The 19,308-nt window shown below is 37.6% G+C and overlaps 2 protein-coding genes across 2 annotated transcripts; one reads left to right on the top strand and one right to left on the bottom strand.

The window, feature by feature from the left end:
• The first annotated feature begins 390 nt into the window (after positions 1–390).
• LOC107590111 (uncharacterized) lies at positions 391–4,257 on the top strand. The gene has a single exon (XM_016278722.1). The coding sequence runs from the start codon at positions 391–393 to the stop codon at positions 4,213–4,215; it is 3,825 nt and encodes a 1,274-aa protein (XP_016134208.1). The 3' UTR covers positions 4,216–4,257.
• Positions 4,258–6,182: 1,925 nt separating this feature from the next.
• slc23a1 (solute carrier family 23 member 1) lies at positions 6,183–18,076 on the bottom strand. Its single transcript, XM_016278721.1, has 14 exons — positions 17,969–18,076; positions 15,533–15,703; positions 15,278–15,435; positions 15,056–15,144; positions 11,832–11,899; positions 11,561–11,742; positions 11,352–11,472; positions 10,990–11,146; positions 10,641–10,788; positions 9,167–9,272; positions 8,791–8,920; positions 6,981–7,124; positions 6,777–6,872; positions 6,183–6,678 (listed from the first exon to the last, which is right to left on the bottom strand). The coding sequence occupies exons 1-14, from the start codon at positions 17,999–18,001 to the stop codon at positions 6,422–6,424; spliced, it is 1,860 nt and encodes a 619-aa protein (XP_016134207.1). The 5' UTR covers positions 18,002–18,076; the 3' UTR covers positions 6,183–6,421.
• Between the last annotated feature and the right edge of the window lie 1,232 nt (positions 18,077–19,308).

Genomic DNA, 19,308 nt, shown 5'->3' with positions numbered 1-19,308 from the left:
GCATTTCCTTTGACAAACACGGTTAAATCAAATACAATACAATGGAAAGAAATTAATTAATCACAAATCAAATGCATGAGACTCTTATCAGTGACGCTGCTACCATTTGAGTATTTAAAAAATATTTTTTTAATACACAAATAATTGATATTAACAATGTGTATACATATGATTTTTCTTCTGTCTAATTTTAAGCATCTAAAAATACAACTCTATTCTTTTTATTTTTCTTAGAAGCAGTCAGGCTGGATCTCATGTTTCATCTTGATGCAACATATCATTTTTTTAAACCATAAACATTTCAGCACTTGCAATATAGGTCTGACCTGCACATCCACCCCACACTAGTGTGTAAAAGAAGGAAATTTTTGAAGTGGCATTTAAAGAGAAATGTCTAAGTCATCTGTATCTATCAACGAAAAAAACAGTCTGTCTCTCCAACAAAGAGATGAAGGGGAAAGTGACCTAGAGCAGACTGATGATATCACGGATGACTCTGCAAGTTCATACTACACTGCTCTTTGTTCTCTGAGTGAGTACAGTGAAGATTTAGGGGACACAACACACACTGTCTCTACAGAGCGTCCTGCTGAAGGTGGCACATTTGAGTTCTTGGACTGCATTACCACTATGGAAAGCATCACTTCAAGATCCTTGATCACAGAAATCACACTATCACAGGACTGCAAAACACAAGAAGAGAAGAGTACAGAAGTGCTCCCTGATGTGTCCCAATGTGACCAGGATAAACCTTCATCAACTGAGAGAGCATTAGAATCTAAGTCAAAACATCTGCTGTCAGGTACAACAGCAACAAATGTGGATTTGCAGTCTGTAAAGGCAGCCTTTAGGAACCCTGTGCAAAAGCAGGATAATTCTGACGAGCTTAATTTATCAGGAGAAAATTCATTGGTTAAACCGAGGGATTATTTTGGAGGCAGCAGGACTGTATTTCATACTAACATTAGAACCGCTGAGGAGCACAGCTCCCCAGAACCCATATTCACTTCAAACACTATTTTGATAACGCCTGGGAGAAATCAATACAGCAAGAGTAGGGAACAGGAGCATGGTGGCATGGAGCCAAAAGAGAACCACGCGACACAGAAGCAAAGACCCAGGGAACGTTTGAGTGCACCTAGGCTTGAGAGAGGCGGGCATATTCTGGGTCATACGGAAAAGGAGGGGGAGGGCCAGGGTAGAGGGGTGACTTGCGGAAAGGAGCAGGTTGAGCTGTCAGTCAGGTCTAGAAATAGAAAAGCGTCTGCAAACTGCATCTCAACACTCACAGCCAGCAAGCAGGAGTCAAGAATCCCACCGCACTGTTATTCAGAGCGTATCCCCGCAACCAGGCACCAACACCAGCTACAGAGACTCGCTGATACTCGGACGTTGGAAGAGCAGAGCCGGCAAGGCGCCTGGCAATCCAGACCACTCTCCTGCAAGCTGTGTTGCAGCTCTTGGCAACCCTGTCACACTACAGACAATACCAGAGGATCAACCAGCATGGGAACAAAGCTTGCTGAGGCCAGTAGTAAGGTGGGGGCCCTTGTTAACCAGGCCCAGGTAAGATCTTCCTGTTCTGAAACTGACTACATGCATGTTTTCAGTTCAAGCTGTAGGCCCTCAAGTCAGCCCTCTGCTGAGGAAAACCACAGCAATTGGACAGATGATGTTCTCTCTTTTAAAATGCAGATGTATTCAAACACTCAAAACACATCTGCTTGCTCAGAATCCAGCAGCTTTGAGTGTGTTGATGTGGCATTGGAAACCACAGATGAAGTAAACCGGGGCTTAAAGACTGTGCCCAAAAGACAAATCCAACTGAAGAGACGGGACACAGCAGAGGCGCATGCCAGAGAGAACAACAATCAAACCCTTCAGGTTGCAAACACACCTGTGCGTGCCCGGGACATATTTCAGCGTCAACATAGCACCCCTGCAGCTTTTAACCAGGAGTCCCATGTGGCCGATCAAAGGTCAGTACAGGCTGAGCAAAAGCAAAGGCTTCAGAAGTCATTTTCCCTGGATGAAACATCCAGCAAAACCCAGATGGCTTCCTGCATCATAACAAATGTCCTATCAAAAAAAATGCAACATGAACAGAATCTTCGCACCTTGGATGTTTCTGATAAAGCTTTTGCTTCTATCAAAGTGAACAACAGGCCTACTAGCACTGAGGAATGCATCTATTTGTCTGGCAAGGAGATATACGCTGAAACTACCAAACTAAATCAAAGTGCAACTCTTAAGAGGGAGGCCCAGAGAGAGTGCAGCCCTGTTCAAAAGCACTGCAGTGTTAACTCAAAAACACAACCCAAGCTGCTGAGCAAACATGGCTTCAATCCTCTTTTAAGCACAACTGGCAGGTCTGAAGCTCAAGGCAGTGGCACTGAAATAACTGACCCTTCAGAGAATGAGAAAGCAGAGAAGTTGAGCCCAAGAGAGGAGGTGTTGCGGCTGCCTAACCTGAGCCCTGGAGGGAAGCTATCCTGTGACTCAGCAAAGGGCAGAGCATGGAATTCGAGTGCAGCAACAAACGTAGCCATCAGCACACAGACCTCTGTGAAAACCACACCTGAAGAATGTCATACAGGGCAAGGAATCCATAAACAACACAATATGACCCTAACCAATGTGCTGGAAAAGCAGGAGCAACAGGCTGGTACCATGGAAAATACACTCAGTCCCACTAATATTGCATGCCTAATCTCTGATTTGGAAGCAAAAGCAGTGGATAACACAATCCCGCAAGCTGATGAGAGCAGTGTTGGAAAGGAGCAAGAGAGTGACAGAGAGGAAGTCAAGTCACCAGGAGAGTCTGCAATCCTAGGTATGCAAAGCCAAGGCAAATTGAAAGCCATGGCCCCTGTGCATGTAGTAAGAGACATGAGAAGCCTAGTGAAAAACACATACAACATGTCCTTCAAAGGCGCAGGGGAATCAGCCCATGGAATAGATGTGAGTGCTCTTTTGTTTCAGCCATCAGTACACAATTTAAGCAACAACAAGTGTAAAGGTAAGGGAAAGGGATACAGATCAGAAGAAAAACCCCTGGTACGGAAAGTCACTCCACCTCTTTCACTGGACAGAAGGAGGGATCATTCTGCAACGAGAGGATGCTCGACTAAGGTAATGCCTCCTGTAGAATCGAATGACAAAAGTTATACTGTTGGATTTACAAAGGTCAGCCCAATTAGTATATCCAAGGCAAACAGCTGTGCCTTGTCAAAGCCCTCAGAGACACAGGATAGCCAAGTTGGCATGAGTAAACCTGATGTTGTAGTCAGCGATACAAACTTGAAACCGACAAACAGGACAGACCTGGCACTGCAAGCTAAAGAGGAGGCCTCTTCTGACAAGCCTACAAAAGGAGACGTGAACAAGGCAGAGCATGAGATGACCATCAGCTCTGACAAACTCTTCCCAGTAGCTCTGCAATATTGTCCACCCACAGCAAGTTCTGAGCAACAGGACTATGGCAAGATAATCAGTGATGGCCTCCAGACCCCGTGCCTTCCTCCCAGGTCACAGAGTTCAGTGGGGCCTCTGTCTGCTTGCGTCCTAACGGTTGCTTCAACACCCATGGTTCCCTCATATTATTACAAACCCAATCCGCTGGGTTACCAGACAATCTCTCCTCATATTGGAGCCGTTCATGGCTATGTTCAAGGGCCTGTCATGTTTCAAACACCTCTTTACAACCAGCCCTCTGCATCGAACAGTCATACCCCCCTACTGAGATCCCTCTCTGAGGATGGAACAACGTTAGTGCACCCAACAGATGGCTCAACCAGTCAAGCTCAGAACGGGGAAGCAGGGATGAAAATATCTTCTCCAGAAAGCCAACACAACACAATCTTTGTTGCTCCCATGAGTGCAGAAGCCAGGCTTGGGGGTACAGGTGTGCTGTATCCAGAAGCAGGAGGAAGTGTCGCAGCAGGACAAACCCCCCGTCAACTGTTGCTCGACCTGGAAACCGGCAGCTATTTCTATGTAGACTTGCCTCAGCTGCCACAGCGCAAGATGCTGTTTGATCCAGAAACTTGCCAGTATGTCGAGGTCCTACTGCCACAGCAGACGCTTCCCAGTGCCGTTTTGCCCACACCCTGTGCCATACCCTTTGCCTCTCTTCACATCCCACCCATGTACACCCCACAGTGCTTACCTTACGTACAGTCACATCCTCAGGTGCTCCCACCACCAGGACAATGAAACCTGATGGGACCTATAGACTGTAAAAGACAATAAGTCATGCCCAAGCATCAGATTAGTCAGTGCCTATTAAGTGCTGGAAAGGAGCTGTTTATAAGCTATTGGATGAGTGAAACATGTTGACCATCTGCTGCCCTGGCCTCAAGGCATCAAAGCTGAAAGCGTATTCAGTTAGCACTGCATTCAACACTCCTTGCTTCGTAAAGGCTACCTCTGGACTTGGCAGCTGACATGGGTGAGACTGATTATATCTGTTGAAATGTTGTAAGATGCATATGCATTCACACATTCAGGCTACATAAACAGAGCAGGGGCTTTGAAGGGAGAGGGGCTCAGATCACCTCTGGTATGGGCAATTGAGACTCACCAAGGGACTGGAGTGTCTTGAGCTTGTTTAGAAGGAATGACAAAGGTCATGATTTTGTTATTGTAAATTGTATTTATATTTACTAAATGGCAGTTTGAGCAAAACCATGGCTCTGCTTCATGTAAACAATGGCTTAGTTAAGCACTTCATGAGAACACTTTATTTTTTTACATTTGTAAACTTAAACAAAATTTTAGTGTCTTATCCTGTATCTTTTAAAAATGGGTAACACTTTATTAAAGGACCAATTCTCACTATTAACTAGCAAGCATATTACTAGCATATTGGCTGTTTATAAAGCATATTAATGCTCAGCTCTGCATGACCATATATAAAATCCCTTAATGCTAACCTATACCTAAATTTAACAACAACCTTACCTTACTGATTATTAGTATTATTAATAAGCAGCAAAATGAGGCAAAAGTCAGAGTTAATTGTTAGTTAATAATGAGAATTGGACTTTAAAATAAAGCGTGACCAAAAATTTTGATGTGAACTGGTTTCAAAATCAATTTGCCCCAAAAATGTGTTCATTGTTCTCCTACTGACACCTGACACTTGTTTATGAGAGACCTTTACTTTAATCCACAGAGCCGTTATCTGAGATTCAGGATGGCTTATTGACTATATTTAACTGATACTATTGGCGCATGACCGAATGTTCTGGTGTCAGATGTGAACACAGTGAGAGGATGGATGAGAGTACATTTATATTTTCTTAAAAATCAATAGAGAAGATTAAACAGGGCCGAACCTTCTGGAAGATTTTTTTTAGACCAAACACTGCAGTAAATCAGAGCCTCTGGGCTGTATGGAATCAGAGCCACTACATAATGTTTTAGTTCCCATGTTTATTGCCGCATTACTGTTTGTTGTTAAAAATGTCCTTTACAATAAGGTTCAGTCGGTTAAAATTAGTTAATAATGTTAGTTATCATAATCTGACAATGAACAGTACTTTTACAGCATTTACTAATCTTGGTTAATATTCATTTTTTACATATACCCATACATTTTAACACTTTAATATTTAAGATGTATAAATTAAAATTTGTAACATAAATTGACAATGAACAATTCTTATAAATATTATACATGATTCATTTCTAAATAAAATGAACCTAGGTTAATAAATGCTGCAAAAAATGTTAATTGTTAGTTCATAATACATGATGTTTTTCTAACCTTTTGAACCTTTTTGTAATGTGCACAGACAAAAAATGTTTTAGACAGAAAGACTTTAAAGTTAGATTTTAATACAAAATAACTTAAGCACATCTTTGTCAAAACTGAATGTCCACATGCTCGTTTGTTCTTTGGCTCTTATGGAATACATAGTACACTTTTAGTATTTATAAACATTATTAGTTACAGTAATATGTATATAAATTATGATTTCTGTGTATTTTAAATATGTAATTTTTCACTATTTTCTGAAGCTAAACATTTTTGAACACATTTTGTTTAGTGTTAATTACTTGCATATTTTGTACACAATCAAGAGGTAATAAATAAAAAAAAACCTGACCTTCATTTTCTTTTGAAGTAATTTCACGAATAAAAAACACGTAATGCTTTATAATCAAATTAAATCTTACATTTGGTTTGATGTGAAAAGAACAGAGACCCTTTGTTCTCAAACTGTTCATTCAAGTTTTCCTTTAAATATATGCACCCATTCTCTAATGGTGTATTTTTCTTGTCTGCTTTAGATGCAAAATTGAAGAAACAAATCAAAAATCTTGACAGCAAAATTGGTGCTCAGTTTTGAAAAAGGTTCAGCTTCACCCAAACAGCATACATTTTATATTAAACCAAGTCAAATAAAAAATATGGCTAAATTTTGGTGCAGACCATTTCAACTGGAGCATCAATCACACCTTCCTTTATTTTTATGTCCTCCTCCTCCTCATATTTGCGACATGATGGCTTAAAGCCTCGGAAAGTGGGACAGATTGGCAGGTAGCGCAGACAGCCCAGCTTCCGGACCAGCCCCATCCCAATTGGAAAGTCATATGTATCTGTTTTTACTATTCCTGCTCCAGAATAATTCTCAGCCGCCCATTCAATGAGACCTCGCTCTTTTCTAGTGCCTGCACACAAAATGTAGAAATGATGAATGCAGAATGGCATGTGCCATGGTATTTATCCAATGCATTTGTATATTTGTATACATAACGCTTTCACATACCTGGGATTGTGTTATCAAGTACAAATGCTATGAATCCCCCTACAAACATCTCTGTTGTCAGGAGCACTGTGATGATTTGGTCCAGCTCTGCTACACCTGTTAAAATCAATCAAAACATGTGTATTCATAGTAATAGGTGACAACAGCCACAGCCTTCTTACTGCAAAACTAAATATATCAGAAAACACTGTCTGGCATATCAACCTGTTTTAATGCTGCCTGGATGAGATTCCAGGTAATTAGGCAACATGAGGCCAAAAAACATGGAGAAACCCAGAACGAAAAGATTTCTGGAGGAGTTCAGATCCACACTCTGTAGGTTTGACAGTCCAACAGCTGTAATCATACCTGTGTACAAATTAAAAATACACACAAAAAAACAAGTTTAAACTACACAAAATATATATACACTACAGTTCTGAAGTTTGGGGTTAGAACGATTTTTTAAACGTCTCTTGAGCTCACCAAGGCTGCATTTATTTCATCCAAAATATAGTGAAAACGGCAATGTTATGAAATATTATCGCAATTTAAAATAAAGTTTTCTCGTTTAAAATATTTTAAAGGGATAGTTCACCCAAAAATGAAAATCCTGTCATTAATTACTCGCCCTCATGTCGTTTCAAACCCGTAAGACCTTCGTTCATCTTCGGAACACAAATTAAGATATTTTTGATGGTATCTGAGAGCTCTCTGACCCTGCATAGACAACAACGCAACTGAAATGTTCCCAAGTCCAGAAACGTCGCAAGGAGATCTGTAAAATAATCCATGTGACATCAGGGGTTCAACCATAATTTTACAAAGCTACGAGAATACTTTTTGTGCGCAAAAGAAAAAAAATAACGACTTTATTCAACAATTCGTCTCCTCCGCGTCACCCTGGTGACACAGAACAGCATACGTTGTTTACATCCAGCAGATATTCTCTAAAATGGCACTACAGGGTGATGCGGAGGAGACAAATTGTTGAATAAAGTCGTAATTTTTTTTTTCTTTAGTGCACAAAAAGTAAAATTACGGTTGAACCACTGATGTCACATGGATTATTTTACAGATCTCCTTGCTACGTCTCTGGACTTCGGAACATTTCAGTTGAGTTGCTGTCTATGCAGGGTCAGAGAGCTCTCAGATTCCATCAAAAATATCTTAATTTGTGTTCCGAAGATGAACGAAGGTCTTACGGGTTAGAAACAACATGAGGGTGAGTAATTAATGACAGAAGTTTAATTTCCCTTTTAAAATGTAATGTATTATGATGGCAAAGCTGAATTATCAGCAGTCATTACCCCAGTCTTCAATGTCACATGATCCTTCAGAAATCATTAATAATAATAATTTCTTATTACTATCAATATTGAAAACAGTTGTGCTGCTTAATATTTTTATGGAAACCATAATACATTCCTTTCAGGATTATAATATGAATAGTAAGTTCAAAAGAACAGCATTTATTAGAAATAGAAATCTATCCAGTGTTCTTTCAGTATAATTGAGTTTTAGTATCATTCGTTTTTGTTAATACTTTGAATTAGATTTTATTTTTATATTTTCTACCTTCATGTTCATTTTAGTTCATGTTTTATTAATTTTGTGTGTTTTTGTCAATTTTATTTTTAGTTGTTTTTCAACACGTTTACATAGTTTTTATTCATTTCATTTAGTATTAGTTATTTTAGTTCATCAAGTTAAATGAGAAATGGATATAAAAAATGATGCCTTGCTGAAATAAAATAGGTTTGTTTTTCTATTTTATTGTATTCATAAAAACCCTGAATCTGTCACTTTTGAGCAATTTAATGCATAAATGCTGAATAAAAGCATTAATTTCTTAAAAGAAAAACTATTTTCAATGCTGTAGGTTTGAAATATAAAATGTATTCATGGCATGCTGTTGACTTGGATGGAGCAAATCTGCAGGTACTACAGAGTTTCTGGGCTCTTTACTGACACCCTGTGGACAAAGCTGGGACAAAACATCTGCAAATGCCAATAGATCCAACAAGCTTGTTACCAAACAAGGTGCAGAACATCCCTCCGAGGACAGGGTCGGGTAAGGAGGCAAACAGGGCGGTGAACTTCCCAATAGTTCCCAATAACAGCATTATGCCTGCTCCATACTGTATCACCCTCCTACTTCCCACCTGCAGGAGAAATCAAGACACCAGGGAAACCACAGTCGACACAAAGCAGATTTACAAAATGAACGGTGTCAGTGGAAACAAAGCAACTGAGGAGACAAGAGGAGAGTTATGAATAGTGTATCTGTATGCACCTCCCTGAGGGCCTCTTATCAGATGTCACAAATACAGATACTAGAACTGCATTTACTGAATGCTTTCTAATATACACTAGTATTATAAAGAGCCTAAGAGCTCCCACTACCTCACCTTGGTGATGCCAAGCACCCCTATGTTAGGACTGGAAGAGGTCGATCCATTTCCTGTGCCCAGCAGCCCCGCTATGATACAGCACACTCCCTCTGTAAAGATCCCCCTAGGAAAGAAAACAGACAGTAAAGTATACATAAATCACCAAGTCTCTCTTTCCTAATGTTGAGATCCTTCAAAAGGATATGCAGAGTTGTAGGTGCTACACACAGCCAGGAATAGCACAGTGTTTAAAGGACTTCACCACTGTTTACTCGGGTTAATTGCTTCGTTGCTTAGGACAAATAGTATCTATCCTACTTCCTCTGGGATGAGTTTCTCCAAATAACTGTTTGCATATAAACACAGAAGGCCGTGTCACATGTGTTGATGCAATCATTAGTGTGATGTCACAACATTTCGGCTGCTATTGCCACTCCATTTGAACCCTTTAAAGCCTACAGTATTATAACTTCTAAGCCCTCTAAATTATATTGAAACCTGTTGTACACAATACACCTCATTCCTTCTGTTCTCTGATTTATGATTTAAAAAACGTCCTCCATGTTATGGCACGTGTGTCTTTTTGCTGTGAACTCAACAGATTTTTATGAAGTAAACAAAAGAATAACTGTTATATTGTTAGTAATATTTCAAGAAAAACGCTACTGGACTGAAGCAACTTAGATTTTCGTGATTATCCATACATCATATTTTTTTTAAATTATGTTTTCAGAAACGTTTTTTTTTTTTTTTACATCTCCCAATCATGTCTCTCATCCAAATGAGACATTATTACAGAGTAACAACTGATACGTGGACAAAAATTAAAATAGTCCATGTGACATCAGTGGTTCAACCTTAATTTTATGAAGCTACGAGAATACTTTTTGTGTGCAAACATACTGAACATTATTTTATATGTCAGGCTTTACAGGTTAACAAATCTTAAAAAGTTCTGAAATTTAGAGTACATTTGTGACCTTGGACCACAAAACCAGTCATAAGGGTCCATTTGAAATTTGAAAGCTGAATAAACAAGCTTTCCATTGATGTATGGTTTGTTAGGATAGGACAATATTTGGCCGAGATACAACTATTTGAAAATCTGGAATCTGAGGATGCAAAAAAAATCTAAATATTGAGAAAATCGCCTTAAAAGTGGTCCAAATTAAGTTCTTAGCAATGCATATTACTAATCAAAAATGAAGTTTGAATATATTTACAGTAGGAAATGTACAAAATATTTTCATGGAACATGATCTTTACATAATATCCTAATGATTTTTGGTATAAAAGAAAAATCGATAATTTTGACCCATACAATGTATTTTTGGCTATTGCTACAAATAAACCCCAGTGACTTAAGACTGGTTTTGTGGTCCAGGGTCAAATTTAATTATTTTATTAGAAAAAAAAAGGGAAAATCTGATTCCACATGATATGACCCCCTTAAAAAGTAATCATGTCGTTTTCTACTGCTTATTGTCCTTACCTATTGATAGCGTGAACAGGAGGAGGTGGAGCTCCAGAGAGACGAGCGCAGGCATAATAGTCTCCAATAGACTCAACAATACCAGCTAGAGTGGCACTAAACATTCCCAGCACTCCTGCTACCGTCATTGTGGGTAAACCCCACTGACCTGTGACACACACAAAATCTAATTTGGAAAGAGTTCAGCCATTAACCCACCAATATCCTTCACTCTAATCATACTTCTAATCATTTTACTGTGAAAAAAAGTAAAGTCTTAGATTAGATATTAGCCACAAGTGACATTTTCTGATAAAGAGGCTGTTGTAACTCATAGGTGTGTGATACAGGAAGCAAGCAAGGTCCTTACATGGATAGGGGAAACGAAACCACGGCGCCTGGGTCATAATATCGCCCCGGGCGTCAGTGCGAGCCATGTAGCCGTACTTATTCGGGTCGTTCGGCAGCACATCCGTCAGGGTGAGAATGTAGCAAACCAGCCATACCACCATGATTGCCATGATGATCTACTGAAATCAGGATAATCGATTACTAAGACAAAATGTTTGAAAGTGAGCAGTTCAACCTGAAAATGCACTGATAACATGCGCCACATGGGAAAGTCCTATCAGGAAGTTTAATTAAATGTGATAAATACTGTTAATTGCTTAGCTCTGTGGTTTATGATATTGTCTAAATGCAAAGAGCTGGGTGTTGAATATTAGCTCGTACTGGAAACATCTTGAATATCTGGACGTGTGTGATGTGACAGCCTTTTTGTTTGGAGTAGCTTGGGAAAGGACATGCCCAGTTCCTTAGATACTGAGCGAACAACACAATGAGGAAGACACACCTGGAATGCCAAAACACACAGATGTATTAAAGCAAAAACAGTTAGTGTAGAGCTAAACGAAATGTATTTAAAGAGCTGAAGGACTCACAGCAGAGACAGGCCCCACTGACTGCCTGCACGGTCTCCTGCTGTCTGGAAGACAGACAAGCCGATCAGGGACACTGTGGGAGTGACAGTCAGGGGCCCGATTGAATTAAGCAGGATCCCAGGGATTCCAGCAAACCCAATGACCACCTCAATCAGGCTGGAGATAATGATAGCGCCCTGAATCTACAAAGAATTGACACACACACAGATCAGGAAACAGGATTTATGTAGGCATTGATGAATGTTTCAGTCTTTGGATATTGGTCATGCACCTCTCGTATCCGTGGTTGCCAAATATGAGAAGTGTTGAGAGGAAGAGACCAATCTCCGTAAATCTCCTCTGTGAAACCCAAAACCAAGGTTAAGCATTAACTTAGACACAGATCTGACCTGCACAATGTGGAATGTAAACAGATTCTCATTAGACAATACTTTCTAGAAGAAGGGCTAATTTGCACAAAATGCTAAACTGTGTAATAGTTTTTCTAAGTAAATGTGATTCTTGTTGCTTTTCAAGGAGAGTGCTATGTTTTTTTAAACACTGTGTTAAATTAAAACCACTTTTAAAAACACGTCATGAGATGTGCAGTCTTTTCCACTCCACTGCACAGCCTACAATATAGTTCAAAATGTTGGGGTTTGTTAGATTTCTGAATGTTTTTGAAGTAAGTCTCTAATGCTCATCAAGGCTAATCCTCCAGAAATCATTCTAATATGCTGATTCGCTGCTCAAGAAACATTTCTTATAATTATTCATGTTTAAATCAGTTGAATATTTCTGTGGAAACCGTGATTCATTTTTTTCTGGATTATTTGATGAATAGAAAGAACAGCATTTATTTCATCGAAATCTTTAGTAACATTATAAATGTCTTTATAATGGTTTTCATCCTTCTTGAAAACCCCCCCAAAATTAAAAAAAAAAAAAAAGACAAAACTGACTGACCACAGACATACAGAGTTCTGGCATGAAACTCTAGATGGCGCAGTCCGATAGGTCTAACACAATCTGACCTAACGACATAATTATCACATGACACAGCTGATTGGTTCTCTCCTGTATAAGTAGCCAATGAGCTCGCTGCTCAACATTCAAATATATGACTAGTGCTTGCCGTAGCAGTTGCAGATTGCTTCAGAAACCCTCCACCTTCCCCAGCTCCACCTGTATAGATCTGCTACGAGGTGATTCATGTATGCTATATGGGGGTTATTTCATGTATGTTATGTTTGCACCAGCAATATTTCTTACATGCTCACAGCAGCATGTTGTGGATGTATTGGCAGTAGCAAGTCTCGGTACTTGCTCTGCCGCAGCAGCAGCGTAGCAGATCTATTCCGCCAAGACCAAATACATTAACATTGTCATGTACATTACCATGCCAATCCCTCCAAGAGTTGTCATGACAGAAATAGGTTGAATAGGTCATGACAGGTTTTAAACTATAGTTTACATGTGCATCATGAAGATGAATTAAGCCATTTCACTTTTTATTTTATTTTTTTACATGGCATATTAATATATAAATATAAATATAATATATAAAATAATAGTTTCAATTTGTTTTAGTCTTACTGTTTTGGAGGTTTTGGGTCTATGTAATTCGAGATTTGTTGCAGGGAGCTTTGTAAACATTGTTTCAGTAACCACAGCTAGATAAGTTAGTATAGTTGTTAGTATAGTTATACTGGGGCTATATTACAGAAACATCTTAACTTAGAATATTATCCTATCTGCTTAGTAATAAAATCTTAAAGGTGTAGTTCACCCCAAAACAGTTGACGGTAACCATTGACTTCCATAATAGAAAAAAAATATTATGGAAGTCAATGGCTACCATATCAACTGTTTAGTTACCAACATTCTACAAAATATATTATTTTGTGTTCAACAGAAGAAAGAAACTCAGGTTTAGATGAGATTAGGTGAGTAAACTATGACAGAATTTTCTTTTTTGAGTGAACTATATCTGTAAGTCAAGAATTAAGCATAGAAGTTTCAGTAATATAGCCTCTGAGGAGTTAACCATATAATCAGTATCAGACAAAATACAAAAACAAAATGAAAAAGAGAGTATTGGTTTGTGCAAGATGGAATACATCTGAAATGATCTAGAGTGTAACACTGTTTGTACCTTCAGGAGGACATTTCCATTTGTCCAGCCTCAGAATTGCCTGAGCAGGGATGAGAAAGGCAAAAGCACTTGCCTGGAACAAAGGCAACCTGAATATGGCATATAAAAAATAAATAAATAAATAAAATTTAAAATTTAAAATAAAATAAAAAATATATATATATAGATATTGTGAGTACTAATCACATATTGGCATGAAACTCTAGATGGCGCAGTCCGATAGGTCTAACTCAATCTGACCTAATGACATCATTATCACATGGCACAGCTGATTGGTTCTCTCCTGTATAAGTAGCCAATGAGCTCGCTGCTCAACATTCAAATATATGACTAGTGCTTGCCGTAGCAGTTGCAGATTGCTTCAGAAACCCTCCACCTTCCCCAGCTCCACCTGTATAGATCTGCTACGAGGTGATTCATGTATGCTATATGGGGGTTATTTCATGTATGTTATGTTTGCACCAGCAATATTTCTTACATGCTCACAGCAGCATGTTGTGGATGTATCGGCAGTAGCAAGTCTCGGTACTTGCTCTGCCGCAGCAGCAGCGTAGCAGATCTATTCCGCCAAGACCAAATACATTAACATTGTCATGTACATTACCATGCCAATCCCTCCAAGAGTTGTCATGACAGAAATAGGTTGAATAGGTCATGACAGGTTTTAAACTATAGTTTACATGTGCATCATGAAGATGAATTAAGCCATTTCACTTTTTATTTTATTTTTTTACATGGCATATTAATATATAAATATAAATATAATATATAAAATAATAGTTTCAATTTGTTTTAGTCTTACTGTTTTGGAGGTTTTGGGTCTATGTAATTCGAGATTTGTTGCAGGGAGCTTTGTAAACATTGTTTCAGTAACCACAGCTAGATAAGTTAGTATAGTTGTTAGTATAGTTATACTGGGGCTATATTACAGAAACATCTTAACTTAGAATATTATCCTATCTGCTTAGTAATAAAATCTTAAAGGTGTAGTTCACCCCAAAACAGTTGACGGTAACCATTGACTTCCATAATAGAAAAAAAATATTATGGAAGTCAATGGCTACCATATCAACTGTTTAGTTACCAACATTCTACAAAATATATTATTTTGTGTTCAACAGAAGAAAGAAACTCAGGTTTAGATGAGATTAGGTGAGTAAACTATGACAGAATTTTCTTTTTTGAGTGAACTATATCTGTAAGTCAAGAATTAAGCATAGAAGTTTCAGTAATATAGCCTCTGAGGAGTTAACCATATAATCAGTATCAGACAAAATACAAAAACAAAATGAAAAAGAGAGTATTGGTTTGTGCAAGATGGAATACATCTGAAATGATCTAGAGTGTAACACTGTTTGTACCTTCAGGAGGACATTTCCATTTGTCCAGCCTCAGAATTGCCTGAGCAGGGATGAGAAAGGCAAAAGCACTTGCCTGGAACAAAGGCAACCTGAATATGGCATATAAAAAATAAATAAATAAATAAAATTTAAAATTTAAAATAAAATAAAAAATATATATATATAGATATTGTGAGTACTAATCACATATTTCCATACCAAAGCACACATTGAATAACTCACCTGACACCAAATGTAGTCTGTATGAGCGTAGTGATCCCCACGCAGGTGAAGATGGTGCCCACTAACTGGCTGACAGTGTATTGGTCCTGCCCCACACACATGGCTTCAGCCAGTAGGAATGGTACAGCAATAGTTCCACTGAAGCATGTTAGGTAGTGCTGGAGATCCAGAGGCAGAACAAACAGATATAGGTTTAGAAGGGATGGGGATGTTGGGAGAGACAGACTAGGAGAGAGTATGAGAATAGAAGTGTACCTGCAGTCCCAGTAACACACACAGATACCAAGGCGGGACGTCCTCGATTCTGTAGATCATATCAAATCCTGCAGGCTGATTCGGACTCCCATCAGACGTCTTGGCAACATCAGCAGGCATCTCCTGTACCTCTGTACCATCTGCTGGCACAACTCTATCTGAAGGAGGGAGCTAGTGGACAATATTTAAAAGAATAAGTATAATGGAGAATTAACACAAACACACATGATTCATGCATGACGATATTATTTGTGTGCACATCTGTTGATGAAGTCCATTAAAACATGTATTGTAATACAATAAATGTTTTACAAGGTTAAATATTAAATCAGTTTATTTAATAAAAGACATTTGCATATGCCTGTACAGCCAGCCATGGAATTTTAATTTATAAAATATTTATAAAATAATTCAAATTCAAGCTTAAAACTAATTTTGATAAAATAGTATATGTATACTACTAAAACTAAAATTGAAATAAAAATAAATTTAAGCTAAATAGAACAATTAAAAACACACATACACACAACAGCACAATATGAAAATTATGAAAAGCTACTTCAAAATATTAATAAATACTACAATCATTATATATATATATATATATATATATATATATATATATTATTTATCTTTCAATAAAATAGGAAAATGTATCTGTGTCCATGAATGATTTGTTTCATCACAGCATATATTTTGCTAAAAATAATTGTCAATTTGAACATTTTAAAACTTGCATCATTCGGTTTTTCATTGATGCCAAGTTCAAAAGTTGCCAAGTTACTCTCTCATTTAGTATTTATAATTTACTTAATATTTAACAACAGATAATGTATCTAACTGCAAAAGACAGCAAACTGACTCTACATAGTAAACACAAGTCTAGGATATTGAATATGAACAGCCAAACTAAAACAAGCGTAAATCTTTTATATGGAATTCCTTTTGGAATTCTTTCTTTTAAGAAAATGCTTTGAAAGTGCTAAGTTAGGCTGTGACTCAGAAAAAGACCAGGGTCGACTTGATATAGTTTGGCACTGGCCCTGTTTTCTGCAGGGTAGACATTTCCTTGATACGCGTGACACGTTAAGTGCTCAATAAAGTGTTAAACTAGTTTCAAAAGAGATAACATGGATAAAAACATGAACATCACGATTCATCATTAAGTAACCAGACAGTATAATATATATATATGTGTGTGTGTGTGGTCAAAATTTTACATACACTTTACATACACATGCAAAATGTAAATGATATGACCAAAATAAGAGGGATCACACAAAATGCATGTTATTTTTTATTTAGTACAGACCTTAATAAGATATTTCACATGAAAGACATTTATGTTTAGCCCACAAGAGAAAATAATAGTTGAATTTATAAAAATGACCCCATTTAAAAGTTTACACATACACTTGATTCTTAATATTGTGTTACATGGATGCCTCACAAGTTTTTTTTTTTTTTGGTTTTTTTTGTGATAGTTGAACAGTTAAACTTCCTGCTGTTCTTCAAAAAAAAATCCTTCAGGTCCCACAAATTCTTTGGTTTCCCAGCATTTTTGCATATTTGAACCCTTTCCAACAATGACTATGATTTTGAGATTGATCTTTTCACACTGAGGGACTCGTATGCATACATACTATATGTAAACATCTTTTATGTGAAATATCTTAATCAGGTCAGTACTAAATAAATAATAACCTCAGAGAAGCCAAGTTCAAAAGTTGGCAAGTTAGCGTCTAATTTAGCATTAATAATTGACTTAATATTTAACTACAGATAATGTATCTAACTGCAAAAGACAGCAAAAGTTAACATAAAAGGTGGTTGAAGAAAATTTTGAGGGAAAAATTGGAGCAAATACAAAAGTGATGGAATTTTTATTTTTTTTTTTAAATAAAAGTACAGTGTAACCCAATTTAGTTTTTTGAGTAAATATAAAAAAATATATAACAATGTATAATAAATAATGAGTATCATTGACTGACTCATACTGCCAAAGAGCAAAATTACTTGGCAAGGACAAATTAAGTCTTATTGAGTGTAAATAAGAAAAAAATATTTACCTACCACTCATAACTTCTTCGTGTATCTTAGACACTGAGCTAACAATTCTAAATAATCTGGCACAATACTTTGCACCTCATATTTGACACATCTGTGCGCATCCATTAGACAAAGGCCTAAATGTTTTGTTTGCATGGTTCAAATTTGTAAAAACTCAAGAAAAGAATATCTAGACATTTTCCTCAAAGACAGAGACACAGCAAAATCTAGTAATAAAGAAAACAGCTGAGATTTCCTTGAGATGTCATTACAAATCCTCCAACAAACGCATGCTGTTCTTACTCTCTTAGAGATAAACATCTGCAGTGTGACCCAAATCAGTGTTTTCATTCACAACAATGACTCTACACTTTATATATATTTTACCTTAAGCTCCTCTGCAGTTCCTGACTGATTCATTGGCCCTTGAAGGATTTGCTTGGCTCTGTGCTGCTGTCTCCCAGAGGCCACGTGAGACCCGAGACCCGGCTGGACGCAGAGCGCTGGATTTATGGCAGAGCGAGAGACAGAAGGGGACCAGATTAGACAGGTTAATAATCTGCCCTTGGTCCTGGACTTTACTCCCCCTGTCTGTGCTCATCAAAAGGCCGACAGTGTGAACACAACAGGAGCTGTGTTCATGAAGCAATGGGGCGTCTCATTTGGATGTGAACCACAGGGCCCTTAAAAACTAAAAACATTCTTTAGAAGTGTGTGGTCTATAGCAAAAAAAATGTGAACTGCATTGTTATAGCTGTTAAAGAGCATCAAAATTAGGCAAGATAACCCCTCCTGCAGTCCCCGGTGTGTCCGGTAGATGGACCTCAGTAGATCCATAGCTAATAGCTAGCAGTACTACAAACCTTAGGTGCAGACTTTCCACTTGTACTCTTGGACGCACCCACATTGCAATAAAGAACACGTGATTTCACATGGTTCACACCCAAGTGAGACAGATCTGTGGAATTTTCTATTCCCTTCTGTGGCCAGTAGAGAGCGCGACACACCAACTACTGAATCAATGGCTCTTCATCTGTGTGAACCTGTGAATTAGAGCTGATATAGGCCTAGTTGATCTGCATCTAATATTTTGCCAGTAAAACCAGACAGGGTGGCCAGGATCTTTGTAATAATGACCCAGTGTACATTATCCACTTAGCCTACAACACAGATACTTACCTGATAAATCTATAAATGGAAATTAATATTTTTCTGAGATAAATAGAGATATATTCTGAGTAACTTGTCTAAGAAATTGGTTGCATTAGTGACCGATTAGGCCTACTCCACACAGAACTATGTAATAATAAATTAAACTAAAAACGTATTGGTATTTATAAGTACCATAGTTATAATAAAACTACAAAGGTTTTTTTTTGCAAAATATCAAATATTTCAAGGATTAAATAGCCTACAAGACTTTCACAAAGGCCTTCACAAAATGGTTTGATTTCAGTCCAGCTAAAACGTTTACATGAGATTTTAAACATAACATGTTGATATGGTTAATGACAGCTATACTATTAAAATCGATTTGGTGATTAAAATTGAGCTGAAAGAAAATGAAAAGAAAATTAACTATAAACATTAGATGAAAACATTAAACTTGAAAATGAAAAATATTTCATTGGCAACTAATTAAATAAGTTTGAAGTTTAGGTAGTAATATTATTCAAACTGAAAGAAAAATGAAAGGCATCCACCTCATTCTTCAACGGAAGTAAGCG

The sequence above is a fragment of the Sinocyclocheilus grahami genome, unplaced genomic scaffold (genome assembly GCF_001515645.1).
Source record: "Sinocyclocheilus grahami isolate Dianchi unplaced genomic scaffold, SAMN03320097.WGS_v1.1 scaffold124.1, whole genome shotgun sequence".
Taxonomy (NCBI): Eukaryota; Metazoa; Chordata; class Actinopteri; order Cypriniformes; family Cyprinidae; genus Sinocyclocheilus; species Sinocyclocheilus grahami.
Note: the sequence above shows the minus strand (reverse complement) of the source record. Positions and strands in the feature narration are given on the sequence as shown.